At 48.1% G+C, this 16,152-nt stretch overlaps 1 protein-coding gene across 2 annotated transcripts in view; it reads right to left on the bottom strand.

Annotated features, from left to right (window-relative positions):
• LOC140385862 (NIPA-like protein 2) overlaps nt 1–16,152 on the bottom strand; it is a 158,115-nt gene that overhangs the window by 113,192 nt on the left and 28,771 nt on the right. The window contains exon 2 of one of the 2 annotated variants that reach the window (XM_072468462.1): nt 1,340–1,408. The exons of the other annotated variant lie outside the window; for it this stretch is intronic. Coding sequence (XP_072324563.1) covers nt 1,340–1,408 — 69 coding nt within the window. The remainder of the gene's footprint in view (nt 1–1,339; nt 1,409–16,152) is intronic. 2 annotated transcript variants of the gene reach the window in all.

Here is a 16,152-nt window from a genome sequence, read left to right as displayed (position 1 = left end):
CAGGGTCAGACCCCCAGCCTGTTCAATTACTACTTCTCGGTATTTTGCACCTTCTTCAGTGTCTCACTCTATCCATTTTATAATATTCCTTCAGCATCAATTAACCAGGCTCAGAAGACAATTGCCTGGGAAGGGGCATCGTCGCTGTCACTGACGGTACAAATAATGAAAGAGGGCTGCCAGAGTTGCATGAGCAATGGACTGGAGCAAAGACTGGGAGGAGGTTGGAGAGGACCATGGAGGGATTTGTAAGTGATGGTGAGAATTCTAAAAGTCAGTGCACTGGGAGATGGCACGTCAACTCAGGTCAGAAAAATGTGGGTGATTGATCGAAAGCAGACGATGACAGAAATTAACTTGGATGCAGAGTTTGGAAGAGTTGAAGTCTGGAGAGCATTATAAAAGCTGGTTGGCTTCCAACAATCTGTCTAAATTAATTAATGCCACGTGGAAGGCATCCAGTTTAAAACTGAACCTTGTAGAACGAGTATTGAAAATTAACAGGCGGGTTTTACATTTTAAGGAACAGTTACTTGGTACGCAGTATGAAAGTCTATCTTTCTCGTGCGACACATTCATTCCCAGAATACTACCTAGGGATAATACACAGACTGCAGAGTTAGATAGTATAGGATTGGAAAGGTAGTGGACGCAGATTCAATAATGACTTTCGAAAGGGAATTGGCCGTTATACTTGAACAGAAAAGATATTGAAGTTTTGTCTTGGATGCTGCAGAAGTTGTAGATTAATCTCCGGGACATTTCTATAGCACAAAGACATCAAAAAAACCATGGGCTGGATTTTCCGCTGTCGGGATTCTCCGTTGCGCCGGTAGCGCACCCGCGCCCGGGGATATTCCGACGGCGTGGGGCTGCCCACAATGGGAAATCCCATTGACCGGCTGGCGGGACGGAGAATCCCGCTGCCGGCAGGGTCGTGCCGCACCAGAAAACGTATGCAGCGGGATGGAGAATCCCGCCCCATTCATTTCCCACTTTCTCTGAGCATTTAAAAAAAATGAATGATTGAAAATGAGGAAAACGGGCTGTTCCACCAATGATTGGTTAATCCAATCCTATTGGTTAGCAAAGAGTCTGCTTCCTTTCCAATTGGCTGTGGGCAGGCCAATGGCAGGAGAGTGGGGGCTCAATCAGGCACGTCATGTGATAAAGTCGCCAGGAACACATCCAGCCAGAGTTGGCAACTTTGCACACAATGCGCTGCTCCCAGCCCCAGTTGGGATCACCAACAGGAGCTTACTGACATGCTCTGCAAAGGGAAGCCAGCAGACAAGTAAATTAAGACCAAACCATTCGAAGACGGAGAACGTTACTGTACCTGTAAATTTAGTGAAATACTGATAAGGATATTTCCAGTTATGGCTAAGATTGTTCCCAAAACATTAGTCTGGAGAAAGAAAAAAAGACATCACAGTAAAAAGAAGAACACATTTCCATAAATCTACATACGGCTAAGGATTAAGCAAATAACCGTGAAGCAGAGAGAGATGTGGTTGATCTGCCCAATCTCTACTCAGCACGAATTGGACTTGGAACAAGACAGTTTGGCTTCTTGAGAAGGTCCTCAAAAGGAAAGTTCTGAGATTTTAAAATCTGCCACCAAACGTTTGCTCTTAAATCAAACGTCTGCTTTTTTTAAATTGTTAAGATGAATGTAACAGAGTCAAGAAACTTTCTCATGCACATTTTGCTATTTACTCGTTCTGGTATTCAGCCTCGGATGAATTGTGGTGGGGGGGGGGGGGTTGGCACTGCGGCCTGTGGAAGAAAACACAGGGGTCAACATGGCTCATGCAAGGCAAGAGAATGGGAGAAGGTGCTTTACCCTTCGCTCAGTAGTTACATTTTCTCTATTTATTACATGGGCAAGTCCCCTTTGCTGATAGAAGTTTGAAATCCCAAACTGTAGCTCCCTACATCTGTGGGTGTACAATGAATGTTCCATGTACATTTTTGAAGCTATTCATTGGCCGATCCATAGTGAAATATGTTGAGGCAATGCGGCAGCTTTGCGGACTGAATATTTAGCCTCCTCCGTCAGGATTCTGGCTTCAGGTCACGTATTAAGTATTTATCACAACCCCCTTTCTGTCTTTAAACTCTGGTGATGTGTCACCCCAGTAACACAAGAAGGAATCAGTTATTCGCTGCACTAACGCCCATTGTTCCACTGGCAATCTCACAACAATAGGCTGCATTGTAGATATTCACAACACACTGCGAGCTCAGAGAAAGATCAGCTGTTCCAAACTACCACAAGCTCCAGCATCTCCCGACACACCCCTCATCATTCAATCCTTCCTTTGCATTAACCGCGCTGCTCTTCATTTGGACCAATTTTTCTGACGATCTGCCTTTCTCTTTCCATTGGGTGGGATTTTCCGCGATGCGGCCGGTGAACAGTGCAAAACAGCGTTGGCATCGGCTAGGACCAGGAGATCCCCCCCTCTCCCCCCCTGCTCCCGGCATGATTTCCGGCAGCAGGGGCAGGGTGCCATTGGCCGGAGGAGGGATCTCCTGGTCCTAGCCGATGCCAACGCCGTTTTGCATTGTTCACCGGCCACATCGCCGGGGGGGGGGGGGGGGGGGGGGGGGGGGGTCGCCATTGGAATGGATTGGAAAATAGGGCCTGGTTTAGCACAGTGGGCTAAGACAGCTGGCTTGTAATGCAGAACAAGACCAGCAGCACGGGTTCAATTCCCGTTCCAGCCTCCCCGAACAGATGCCGGAATGTGGTGACTAGGGGCTTTTCACAGTAACTTCATTGAAGCCTACTTGTGAGAGTAAGCGATTATAATTATTTAATGCAGCATCTTGGGTGCAATTTAGCAGAAATGAAACAGAGTCCCTTGTCGAGTGTGTTTAGCCGGCTGTTTCCCAGCGCTCGCAGTGTCAATGCCCCGCTATATAACAGGAACGACCCGCCAAGGACGCACTTAGACCCATTTCCTGCACTGAGCAGCTCCCCTCGCCAGCGCAAGGAGTGTTTGGGGGACCATTTCTAATTCAAGACTCCCCCAACACAACCCCCGGAACCACCAAAACTCACCCATAACGGGGTCATCGAACCCCCCCCCCCTCCCCCGCACCCCACCTAATAAGGGCAGAGCACCTCCAGGCCCGGTTCCCAGCATGGGCAAAATGCCGCCCTGCCACCACCAGCCTGGCAATGCTTAGGTGCCCAGGTGGCATCAGGGGTGTCGGGTTCCCAACCTGCCCAGGGGCCCCCCAAGTGTCGGTACACCTGGTCCCGGTTTGTTCAGACCAGTGCTAACCATGCTCGCTCGGGGTCTCCGAGCAGCGGGACCCTGCGACATGGGTAACTCTGGCGAGGGCATATCAATGTGTTACAATATGCAGGTTAGCTTGATCTGGATCCCTCCCATTGTGGGTGGGATCCTGATCACGACGTCTCGCTAGATCCCATTAGATCTCACGAGGTGGGACGAGCCGGGTAAATCCTGCGAGAGGCGTCTCGCGAGATTTACCGGGCGCGGCACGCACCTTGATTTCACCCATTGTGCTAAAGATTCGATATTATACGATGGCTTAAGATTCGGTATTATACGATGAACAAAACCATGAAAAGTTTTGAAAGAGCCAACGGGGAGAAACTATTTCTGGTGGCAGATTGAGGTGATTGAGACCGGAGGCCAAATGAGGAAACTTCTTATTTTTTAAACAGGCAATGGAATGCACGTCCTGAAGCATTGTGACATTCAAAAGGGAGCTCCCTTTCAGAGGACACAGATTTAAAGTGATTTGCAAAAGAACCAAAGCGATGGGCGAAAAGATTTTTTAATGTATATATAAACGCAGGAAGTGGCTAGGATCAATGTTCTCTCTGACGACTGCTCGCTTTGTGGAGCCAACCTGTTACTCCGTGCGGCCCCTTTAAGATTGATGCCCGGAGGGCAGCAGGGTGGCGCAGTGGGTTAGCCCTGCAGCCTCACGGCGCTGAGGTCCCAGGTTCGATCCCGGCTCTGGGTCACTGTCCGTGTGGAGTTTGCACATTCTCCCCGTGTCTGCGTGGGTTTCGCGCCCACAACCCAAAAGATGTGCAGGGAAGGTGGATTGGCCACGCTAAAATTGCCCCTTAATTGGAAAAAATGAATTGTGTACTGTAAATTTTTTTAAAGAAGAAAAAAAAAGATTGATGCCCGGCCACACATGTGCGCAGCTCAGAGGGAACGCTGGTTAGGATCTGGAATTCTCTGCTTGAGAATTTCGAGGAGACAGATTAATCGGGCCTTTCAAAAGGGAATCCCGCAGGTACCTGAAGGGAAAATAGTAAGAGGAAAGGGCGGAGGAGGATGCGGTCGAGTAAAGTTGCTCTTGCACAGACCTGATGGGCAGAATGGTCTCTCCTTCTGCGCTGTAATAATGCTGTGGCGGCACGGTGGCACAGTGGTTAGCACTGCTGCCTCACAGCTCCAGGGACCCAGGTTCAATTCCAACCTCGGGTGACTTGCCTGTGCGGAGTCTGCACCTTCTCCCCGTGTCTGCGCGGATTGCCTCCAAAGACGTGCAGGTTAGGGGGATTGGACATTCTAAATTGCCTCTTAGTGTCCAAAAGGTTAGGTCGGGTTACTGGGTTACGGGTGTAGGGTGGGGGCGTGGGCTTAAGTAGGGTCAGTGCGGTCTCGCAGGGCCAATTCAGTACTGTAAGTTCTATGATTCTACAAATTGGTTAAATACTTCACAAGGGAAAATGTGCACGGCTATGTGGCAAGAGGAGTGGGCCAAATTGGGAGAGATGTTTCAAACAGCCAACACAGACACAATGGATCGAATGGCCTCGGTACTATATCATTCTATAATATCTGTTACACCCAGTCAAATTCAAATTGTACATCATCCATGAACCAGTCACATATATTAATAAAATAGGAAGTTAAACTTGGATGTCAAAAAGAAGAAAAAGGGGTTGCGATCCTAGGCTTCGTCTGGCCTTGAGACCTTACGTCTGTCCCAAAGGGAAGAAAGTGATTTACAAGCACCCGCCACTGTAACAAAAGATGTGTCATCACCAGTAACTAGCCTCTAATTGCTCCCACTATGTGCCAATGATGACTACTTTCCCACAGGCAGCATTGAGAGACAAACTGGTTAAGAAAGGATCCACGAACATTGGTGCAGGAAAATACCAGCTGATAGAATCCATAGAATCCCTACAGTGCAAGAGGCTATTTGGCCCATCGAGTCTGCATCGACCGTCTGAAAGAGCACCATACATAAGAACATAAGAACTAGGAGCAGGAGTAGGCCATCTGACCCTTCGAGCCTGCTCCGCCATTCAATGAGATCATGGCTGATCTTTTGTGGACTCAGCTCCACAAAACCGAGGCCCACTCCACACCCTATCCATGTAATCCCATAACCCCACCTAACCCACACATCTTTGGACACTAAAGGGCAATTAAGCATGGCTGATCACCCAACCTGCACTACTTTGGACTGTGCGATGAAGCCGGAGCACCCGGAGGAAACTCATGCAGATAAGGGAAGAATGTGCAAATTCCGCATTCATTGACTACAGCCTTCAACACCATAATCCCAGCTAAACTCATATCAAAGCTCCAAAAACCTAGGACTTGGCTCCTCGCTCTGCAACTGGATCCTTGACTTTCTGATCCATAGACCACAATCAGTAAGGATAAACAACATCTCCTCCACGATAGTCCTCAATACTGGGGCCCCGCAAGGCTGCAGACTTAGCCCCCTACTATACTCCCAATACACACACGATTGCGTGGCAAAATTTGGCTCCAACTCCATCTGCACATTTGCCGATGATCCGACCGTCGTGGGCCGGATCTCAAACAACGATGAACCACAATACAGGAGGGAGATAGAGAAGCTAGTGGAGCGGTGGAACAACAACAATCTATCCCTCAACATCAGCAAAACTAAGGAGCTGGTCATTGACTGGGATTTTGATTTGATTCATTGTCACGTGCACAGAGGTACAGTGAAAAGTATTGTTCTGCGTACAGTCCAGACAGATTGTTCCATACATGCAAAAAAAAAGACATACATAAATATACAATGTAAATACATAGACACAGGCATCGGGTGAAGCATACAGGAGTGTAGTACTGCTCAGTAGAGACGATGTGTGAAGAGATCAGATCAGTCCATAAGAGGGTCATTCAGGAGTCTGGTAACAGCGGGGAAGAAACTGTTCTTGAATCTGTTAGTGTGTAATCTCAGACTTTTGTATCTCCTGCCCGATGGAAAAGATTGGAAGAGTGAGTAAGCCGGGTGGGAGGGGTCTTTGATTATGCTGCCCGCTTTCCCATAGCAGTGGAAGGTGCAGACAGAGTCAATGAATGGGAGGTGGGTTTGTGTGATGGACTAGGCGGTGTTCACGACTCTCTGTAGTTTCTCGGTCTTGGGCCGAGCAGTTGCCATACCAGGTTGTGACGCAGCCCGATAGGATGCTTTCTACTGTGCATCTGTAAAAATTGGTAAGAGTCAATGTGGACATGCCGAATTTCCTTAGTTTCCTGAGGAAGGAAAGGCGCTGTTGTGCTTTCTTGGTCGAAATACACTCCGTATGCTTCACTCGATGTATTTACATTGTGTATCTATCGTATGTCCTATGTTTTTTAATGTATGGAATGAGCTGCTTGGTCTGTACACAGAGCAATACTTTGTACTGTACCTCGGTGCACGTGACAATAAATCTAAATCTAAACCTAATCTAATCGGTCGCCAAGGTCGGAATTGAACCTGGGTCCCTGGCGCTATGAGGCAGCAATGCTAACCGCTGTGCTACCGTGACGCCCAAGATGAGATATTAAACGTACTGCTTATCTGCCCTCTTTGGTGGATGTCAGAGATCCCAGGGCACTGTCTGAAGAAACACAGGGGATTCCTCTCTGGTGTTCTGGTCTATATTTGTCCCTCAACCAATATCACTGAAATAGATCATCTGGACCGTCTTATTGCTCAATGTGGGAGCAGTGCACAAATTGGTTGCCATGTTTCCTATATTACAACAGTGAAAACAATTCAAAAGTACTTCGGTGGTGGTGAAGACCTTTGAGATGTTCTGTGGCCTTGAAAGGTGCTATATAAATGCAAATCTTTAACTATTCAGTTGAAATACTGACAAATATAAATGCATGTACACAAATCTAGAAAATATCATCTCTGGCTGTCTTTTATTCTTAACTCTTTTTAGGACTTTGAAAACTTAGCGTCAGGGTTTGACTGACTATAGGAAACACTCCGAGCTGTACCTGTGGAATAATGGTCAACGCCGTTGACAGATTAAGCCACCCCAGACTGCACAGCTCCTTCACAAAGTCCATCTGATGCACGATCAATGACTACTAAAGCGAGGTTGTAGTCCAACTGAAGGCTTTAATAAGCTCAGGTACAGAAAGAAGGCTGCTGGGGCGGCACGGGCTCTTATACCCCGCCTTGCAGGGCGGAGTAACCATACAGCTTGACCAATGGGAAACATACAATATCTACCAATGGTGTTCCAGCATTACTAGGTACCGTAATACCTCTACACAGTCTACCACACCAACTCAGAGACTTATGATCATTGTCGACACATTGAAGAGCTAAAGTTTCTGACTGTGACTCTCTTCCTGCTGGTTGGGACGAAGTGTAACCAGCTTAGCAATGAGAGTTTGTCACTGTCGGGTGGCCTTGAGGAAGCCGAGGAGAACCAACTCTGACTGGATTCAATCTTGGGGGTTTCATTAATGATTTCCGGCTTCCTACTGCCCAGTCAGAGAATAACAGCACGTAGAAGGAGGCCATTCGGGCCACCATGTTTGTGCCCCGGCTCTTGAAAGAGTTATCCGATTAGTCCCTGTTCTTTCCCCATTTACCTTACAACCCCTGTGGCAGAACTTTAGGAAGCCACCAATAGGACCTGATGGCCAAGTCAACTGGGGAACATCCAACCTGATATTACACCCTGATCCGTGAACCTCTGGTCAAGTGAAGGGACGAATGATAGGTCAATTTACTTCTCGTCTTTTACATTCACCCAGGAGGGCAGACAGGGCCCAGCTTGACATCTCATCTGAAAGACGGCACCTCCGGCAGTGCAGCACTCGCTCAGCGTGGCATTGAAGCGTCAGCTTTGATTTTTGTGCATGAGCCCGTGAGAGTGGGACGTGAAGCCACAAACCTGTGACTCAGAGGTGAGAATACGACCAACCCGAGCCGCAGCTATTCAAAGCTTTTGCGATCGGTCGGAGGCTCGGTAACCAGAGGACAGAGATTTTGGATAATTGTCAAAAGAGCCAGGACATTGTGGTGGTCTGAAAGAGTGGTGGAAGCAGGTTGAACAGGGAAGAGGATCCTCCATGTTCAGGCACCATGGTCCTCAGGAGGACGTTGACGACCATGGACCTCCATTGGATTGGCCCATGAGCACACGTGGCAAATTACTACAGCGGCTGGCCGTTGCCTTCCGCAGTCTCGCTGACCAGAAAACTCTCCAACTCTTACCACCTGACATCAGGTGTACTGGGAAGGTTTACAGACTGATAATCAACCTGCCGGGGTGTGTTATGAATGTACTTTCCACGGCCATCAACTCCTGGAGCGGGACTTGAAGGGATGTTCCCCACTGTGCACAAGATATCCTGAGAAAGGATAAGTACTTAAAAAGAAATTTTCAGAGTTGGGACGGTGTCTTTGCAATGTTCAGTGGATTAACAGCAAGTCTTTATTTGCTACTTGTAACCATATACATCAATACAATAAAGGATAATTGTCCCACTGGGCAGACGCAGCATGGGTTCATAAAGGGCAGGTCGTGCCTAACTAATTTGGAATTCTTTGAGGGCATTACCAGTGCGGTAGACAATGGGGAGCCAATGGATGTGGTATATCTGGATTTCCAGAAAGCTTCTGACAAGGTGCCACACAAAAGGTTGCTGCATAAGATAAAGATGCATATCATTAAGAGTAAAGTATGAGAATGAGAGTATAGAGGTCAGGAGCACAGATTTGACGTCGCAGGAGGGGGCCAGTGTTCAGGTAGGTGGTTTGAAGTGTGTCTACTTCAATGCCAGGAGTATACGAAACAAGGTAGGGGAACTGGCAGCATGGGTTGGTACCTGGGACTTCGATGTTGTGGCCATTTCGGAGACATGGATAGAGCAGGGACAGGAATGGATGTTGCAGGTTCCGGGGTTTAGGTGTTTTAGTAAGCTCAGAGAAGGAGGCAAAAGAGGGGGAGGTGTGGCGCTGCTAGTCAAGAGCAGTATTACGGTGGCGGAGAGGATGCTAGATGGGGACTCTTCTTCCGAGGTAGTATGGGCTGAAGTTAGAAACAGGAAAGGAGAGGTCACCCTGTTGGGAGTTTTTTATAGGCCTCCTAATAGTTCTAGGGATGTAGAGGAAAGGATGGCGAGGATGATTCTGGATATGAGCGAAAGTAACAGGGTAGTTATTATGGGAGACTTTAACTTTCCAAATATTGACTGGAAAAGATATAGTTCGAGTACAATAGATGGGTCGTTTTTTGTACAGTGTGTGCAGGAGGGTTTCCTGAAACAATATGTTGACAGGCCAACAAGAGGCGAGGCCACGTTGGATTTGGTTTTGGGTAATGAACCAGGCCAGGTGTTGGATTTGGAGGTAGGAGAGCACTTTGGGGACAGTGACCACAATTCGGTGACGTTTACGTTAATGATGGAAAGGGATAAGTATACACCGCAGGGCAAGAGTTATAGCTGGGGGAAGGGCAATTATGATGCCATTAGACGTGACTTGGGGGGGATAAGGTGGAGAAGTAGGCTGCAAGTGTTGGGCACACTGGATAAGTGGGGCTTGTTCAAGGATCAGCTACTGCGTGTTCTTGATAAGTATGTACCGGTCAGACAGGGAGGAAGGCGTCGAGCGAGGGAACCGTGGTTTACCAAGGAAGTGGAATCTCTTGTTAAGAGGAAGAAGGAGGCCTATGTGAAGATGAAGTGTGAAGTTTCGGTTGGGGCGATGGATAGTTACAAGGTAGCGAGGAAGGATCTAAAGAGAGAGCTAAGACGAGCAAGGAGGGGACATGAGAAGTATTTGGCAGGAAGGATCAAGGAAAACCCAAAAGCTTTCTATAGGTATGTCAGGAATAAGCGAATGACTAGGGAAAGAGTAGGACCAGTCAAGGACAGGGATGGGAAATTGTGTGTGGAGTCTGAAGAGATAGGCGAGATACTAAATGAATATTTTTCGTCAGTATTCACTCAGGAAAAAGATAATGTTGTGGAGGAGAATGCTGAGCCCCAGGCTAATAGAATAGATGGCATTGAGGTACGTAGGGAAGAGGTGTTGGCAATTCTGGACAGGCTGAAAATAGATAAGTCCCCGGGACCTGATGGGATTTATCCTAGGATTCTCTGGGAGGCCAGGGAAGAGATTGCTGGACCTTTGGCTTTGATTTTTATGTCATCATTGGCTACAGGAATAGTGCCAGAGGACTGGAGGACAGCAAATGTGGTCCCTTTGTTCAAAAAGGGGAGCAGAGACAACCCCGGCAACTATAGACCGGTGAGCCTCACGTCTGTAGTGGGTAAAGTCTTGGAGGGGATTATAAGAGACAAGATTTATAATCATCTAGATAGGAATAATATGATCAGGGATAGTCAGCATGGCTTTGTGAAGTGTAGGTCATGCCTCACAAACCTTATTGAGTTCTTTGAGAAGGTGACTGAACAGGTAGACGAGGGTACATAGAACATAGAACATAGAAAATACAGCACAGAACAGGCCCTTCGGCCCATGATGTTGTGCCGAACCTTTGTCCTAGATTAATCATAGATTATCATTGAATTTACAGTGCAGAAGGAGGCCATTCGGCCCTTTGAGTCTGCACCGGCTCTTGGAAAGAGCACCCTACCCAAACTCAACACCTCCACCCAACACCAAGGGCAATTTGGACATTAAGGGCAATTTATCATTGGCCAATTCACCTAACCTGCACATCTTTGGATTGTGGGAGGAAACCGGAGCACCCGGAGGAAACCCACGCAGACACGGGGAGGACGTGCAGACTCCGCACAGTCAGTGACCCAAGCCGGAATCGAACCTGGGACCCTGGAGCTGTGAAGCAATTGTGCTATCCACAATGCTACCGTGCTGCCCTTGAGAACAAATAAATCTACACTATATCATTTAACCGTAATCCATGTACCTATCCAATAGCTGCTTGAAGGTCCCTAATGTTTCCGACTCAACTACTTCCACAGGCAGTGCATTCCATGCCCCCACTACTCTCTGGGTAAAGAACCTACCTCTGATATCCCTCCTATATCTTCCACCTTTCACCTTAAATTTATGTCCCCTTGTAATGGTTTGTTCCACCCGGGGAAAAAGTCTCTGACTGTCTACTCTATCTATTCCCCTGATCATCTTATAAACCTCTATCAAGTCGCCCCTCATCCTTCTCCGTTCTAATGAGAAAAGGAAGATGTAGAGCAGTTGATGTGGTGTATATGGATTTCAGCAAAGCGTTTGATAAGGTTCCCCACGGTAGGCTATTGCAAAAAATACGGAGGCTGGGGATTGAGGGTGATTTAGAGATGTGGATCAGAAATTGGCTAGCTGAAAGAAGACAGAGGGTGGTGGTTGATGGGAAATGTTCAGAATGGAGTACAGTCACAAGTGGAGTACCACAAGGATCTGTTCTGGGGCCGTTGCTGTTTGTCATTTTTATCAATGACCTAGAGGAAGGCGCAGAAGGGTGGGTGAGTAAATTTGCAGACAATACTAAAGTCGGTGGTGTTGTCGATAGTGTGGAAGGATGTAGCAGGTTACAGAGGGATATAGATAAGCTGCAGAGCTGGGCTGAGAGGTGGCAAATGGAGTTTAATGTAGAGAAGTGTGAGGTGATTCACTTTGGAAGGAATAACAGGAATGCGGAATATTTGGCTAATGGTAAAGTTCTTGAAAGTGTGGATGAGCAGAGGGATCTAGGTGTCCATGTACATAGATCCCTGAAAGTTGCCACCCAGGTTGATAGGGTTGTGAAGAAGGCCTATGGAGTGTTGGCCTTTATTGGTAGAGGGATTGAGTTCCGGAGTCGGGAGGTCATGTTGCAGCTGTACAGAACTCTGGTACGGCCGCATTTGGAGTATTGCGTACAGTTCTGGTCACCGCATTATAGGAAGGACGTGGAGGCTTTGGAGCGGGTGCAGAGGAGATTTACCAGGATGTTGCCTGGTATGGAGGGAAAATCTTATGAGGAAAGGCTGATGGACTTGAGGTTGTTTTCGTTGGAGAGAAGAAGGTTAAGAGGAGACTTAATAGAGGCATACAAAATGATCAGGGGGTTGGATAGGGTGGACAGTGAGAGCCTTCTCCCGCGGATGGATATGGCTGGCACGAGGGGACATAACTTTAAACTGAGGGGTAATAGATATAGGACAGAGGTCAGAGGTAGGTTCTTTACGCAAAGAGTCGTGAGGCCGTGGAATGCCCTACCTGCTACAGTAGTGAACTCGCCAACATTGAGGGCATTTAAAAGTTTATTGGATAAACATATGGATGATAATGGCATAGTGTAGGTTAGATGGCTTTTGTTTCGGTGCAACATCGTGGGCCGAAGGGCCTGTACTGCGCTGTATTGTTCTATGTTCTAAAGTAGTAGCATGGATAGAGGATTGGTTAATTAATAGAAGGCAAAGAGTGGGGATTAATGGGCGTTTCTCTGGTTGGCAATCAGTAGCTAGTGGTATCCCTCAGGGATCAGTGTTGGGGCCCACAATTGTTCACAATTTACATAGATGATTTGGAGTTGGGGACCAAGTGCAATGTGTCCAAGTTTGCAGCCAACACTAAGATGAGTGGTAAAGCAACAAGAGCAGAGGATACCGGAAGTCTGCAGAGGGATTTGGATAGGTTAAGTGAATGGGCTAGGGTCTGGCAGATGGAATACAATGTTGACAAATGTAAGGTTATCCATTTTTGTAGGAATAACAGCAAAAGGGATTATTATTTAAATGATAAAATATTAAAACATGCTGCTGTGCAGAGAGACCTGGGTGTGCTACTGCATGAGTCGCAAAAAGTTGGTTTACAGGTGCAACAGGTGATTAATAAGACAAATGGAGTTGTGTCCTTCATTGCTAGAGGGATGGAGTTTAAGACTGGGGAGGTTATGCTGCAATTGTATAAGGTGTTAGTGAGGCCACGACTGGAGTATTGTGTTCAGTTTTGGTCTCCTTACCTGAGAAAGGACGTACTGGCGCTGGAGGGTGTGCAGAGGAGATTCACTAGGTTAATCCCAGAGCTGAGGGGGTTGGATTACGAGGAGAGGTTGATTAGACTGGGACTGTACTTGTTGGAATTTAGAAGGATGCGGGGGGATCTTATAGAAACATATAAGATTATGAAGGGAATAGATAGGATAGATGCAGGCAGGTTGTTTCCACTGGCGGGTGAAAGCAGAACTAGGGGGCATAGCCTCAAAATAAGGGGAAGTAGATTTAGGACTGAGTTTAGGAGGAACTTCTTCACCCAAAGGGTTGTGAATCTATGGAATTCCTTGCCCAGTGAAGCAGTTGAGGCTCCTTCATTAAATGTTTTTAAGATAAAGATAGATAGTTTTTTGAAGAATAAAGGGATTAAGGGTGATGGTGTTCGGGCCGGAAAATGGAGCTGAGTCCACAAAAGATCAGCCATGATCTCATTGAATGGCGGAGCAGGTTCGAGGGGCCAGATGGCCTACTCCTGGGCTATCACCATCTCTGCTCAATGCCATACTGACCCTCGGCCCGGACCATGCGCTTTCTTACATCAGTGTCTGCGGTACTGTATTCACTCCCACATTGTCGCAACGATCTACCTTGTATGTGATACATCCTTATACTACACGGAGGACAGTGGGGAGAGTGCGAGGGGTAGGGGTTGAAGAGTAGGATTAATTGGACAGTTTTTCCAAAGTGCTAAGATCGGTAAAATGGGCTGAATGGCCTCCTTCTGCTCTGCGTGACTTTATAATTCTGCGATTCTACTTCAGCCAGTCTTTCTGAACGTGTGCGGCAGTCACTCCCAGAGATAAAGCGCCCGGAGAATTCACTGAGCAGCATGTAATGCCATAGATTCTCGCAAATCCTCCGGCTGAAACTCCACACGGAACTAATTAGAATGACTTTCCAGTGGCCTTGCTTGCCGCAAGCAGCTGTCAGATCGTTGAAGCAGGCTGCGCTGCTGCCATCCATCAGCATGGCCCCATTTCCCAGTGACGTTCCCAACACACTGACTGATAGCTGTTGGCTATCCTCTGCCCAGCAGTCGAGGACAGCAGCAGAAGAGGGGATTCCTTATTTGGCAACAAAGGCACATGATTAATCTGTTGATAAGGAGATGAGAAAGCTTGAGGTATCAGTTTTAAATATACTGACACAATACAAGATTACTCCTACACAGACTTTTCAAACCTAATGATACAGCTCCCTGCTGGAATGATGTACAGCTTGAGTTTGTGGCTCTCTGTGCAGGGACACTGGCATGGAGAACAAAAGCAGGCAAGTTGTGCTGAGCCCCATGTCGTATCTGAGTGATTGGTGACCACCAGGTTTGAACTACAGCAAACTATTTATCTGAAGAACTATGTTCATATTCAGACGCGCGGCCGACTTCTACAACTCCAGGATCGATTCTAGCCGGGAAAACTCACGCTCAGCCCCCGGGATCCGCCTGCTAGGGGCCCGATGGGCCGATCAGGTCACATGCCTGTCCGTAACCTCACCCCCTTAAAGGGCCCCGCTACGACACCCCAACAAATTGAGATTCTCCACTCCCGCCGCTTGTCAATGGGATATCCCAGTGATGCCGCCCTACGCCACCGGGAAACCCTGCGGACCGCGGTGGATGCACGGCCGGCGGGAATGTTGAATCCCAACGCGCGGAGAATTCCGGTCACTGTATCCAATTCTGGGCACCACACTTTGGCCAGGATGTCAAGGCCATGGGGAGGGTGCAGAGGAGATGTACTGGGCCAGTACCAGCGCTGTGCTAGAGACTGGGAGAAGCTGGGATTGATCTCCTCAGTGCAGGGAAGGTTAAGGGGAGACTCAATGGAGGCGTTCCAGGTTTTTATTGAATTCAAATTTCACCATCGGCAGTGACGGGATTTGAACCTGAGACCCCCAGAGCATTAGATTTACTAGTCCGGTGACAATACCATAGAATCGTAGAATTTACAGTGCAAAAGGAGGCCATTCGGCCCATCGAGTCTGCACCAGCCCTCGGAAAGAGCACCCTACTTAAGCCCACACTTCCAACTTATCCTCAGAACCCAGTAACCCTACCGAACCTTTTTGGACACTAAGGGCAATTTATCATGGCCAATCCCCCTAAACTGCACAGCTTTGGACTGTGGGAGGAAACCGGAGCACCCGGAGGAAACCCACGCAGACACGGGGAGGATGTGCAGACTCCGCACAGACCGTGACCCAAGCCGGGAATCGAACCTGGGACCCTGGAGCTGTGAAGCAACTGTGCAGACCACTGTGCTACTGTGCCGCCCCCCACTATGGCACTGCCTCTTCTGAAGGGGGAAAAAACGTGCAGAGTAATGGGGAATAGGATTAATCGGAGAGTCTGCTAGCATAGACTTGGTGGGCCAAATGGCCTGCTCCTGTCTGATTATATGATCCTATACGTTCTGACGTTTTGCCAGGTGGTTGGGTGTGGGACCTACAAGGAATAAACATGCTGGGTTATTGTGTGTCGAGGAGAACTCGCTGCTCTCTCTCTGCACTCCCGGTGCAACACAAGGTGAAGCTCTACCCCAGAGAGTTGTGAATGTTGATTATACTTAAGGCTGGGAGGGACAGGGTTTTGTCCCTCAGGGAACTCAGTGATAGGAGGAATGGATAGGAAAGTGGAGGTGAGACAGAGAATCAGTCATGATCATACTGAGGGGCCGAATGGTCCACTCTTGCTCCACTTTCGTCCGTCCTCTTTGGTCTCGATCTACCGGTCTCGGCGCGCCTGGCTCTGTGTCGTGGCGAGGCCATTAAATCTCGCGAGATACGCTCGTTACACCTCGCAAGATCTAACTTGCTCTCGCAACGTGTCACAATCTGGATCCCACCCATTGAGGGCATATTCAAGTGAGTAACGCCTCGGAGACCCCGAGTGGGCGCTGTTTAG

Source organism: Scyliorhinus torazame, chromosome 11 (assembly GCF_047496885.1).
Source record: "Scyliorhinus torazame isolate Kashiwa2021f chromosome 11, sScyTor2.1, whole genome shotgun sequence".
NCBI lineage: Eukaryota > Metazoa > Chordata > Chondrichthyes > Carcharhiniformes > Scyliorhinidae > Scyliorhinus > Scyliorhinus torazame.
The sequence above is the reverse complement of the archived record's forward strand: the minus strand, read 5'-3'. Positions and strand labels throughout refer to the sequence as shown.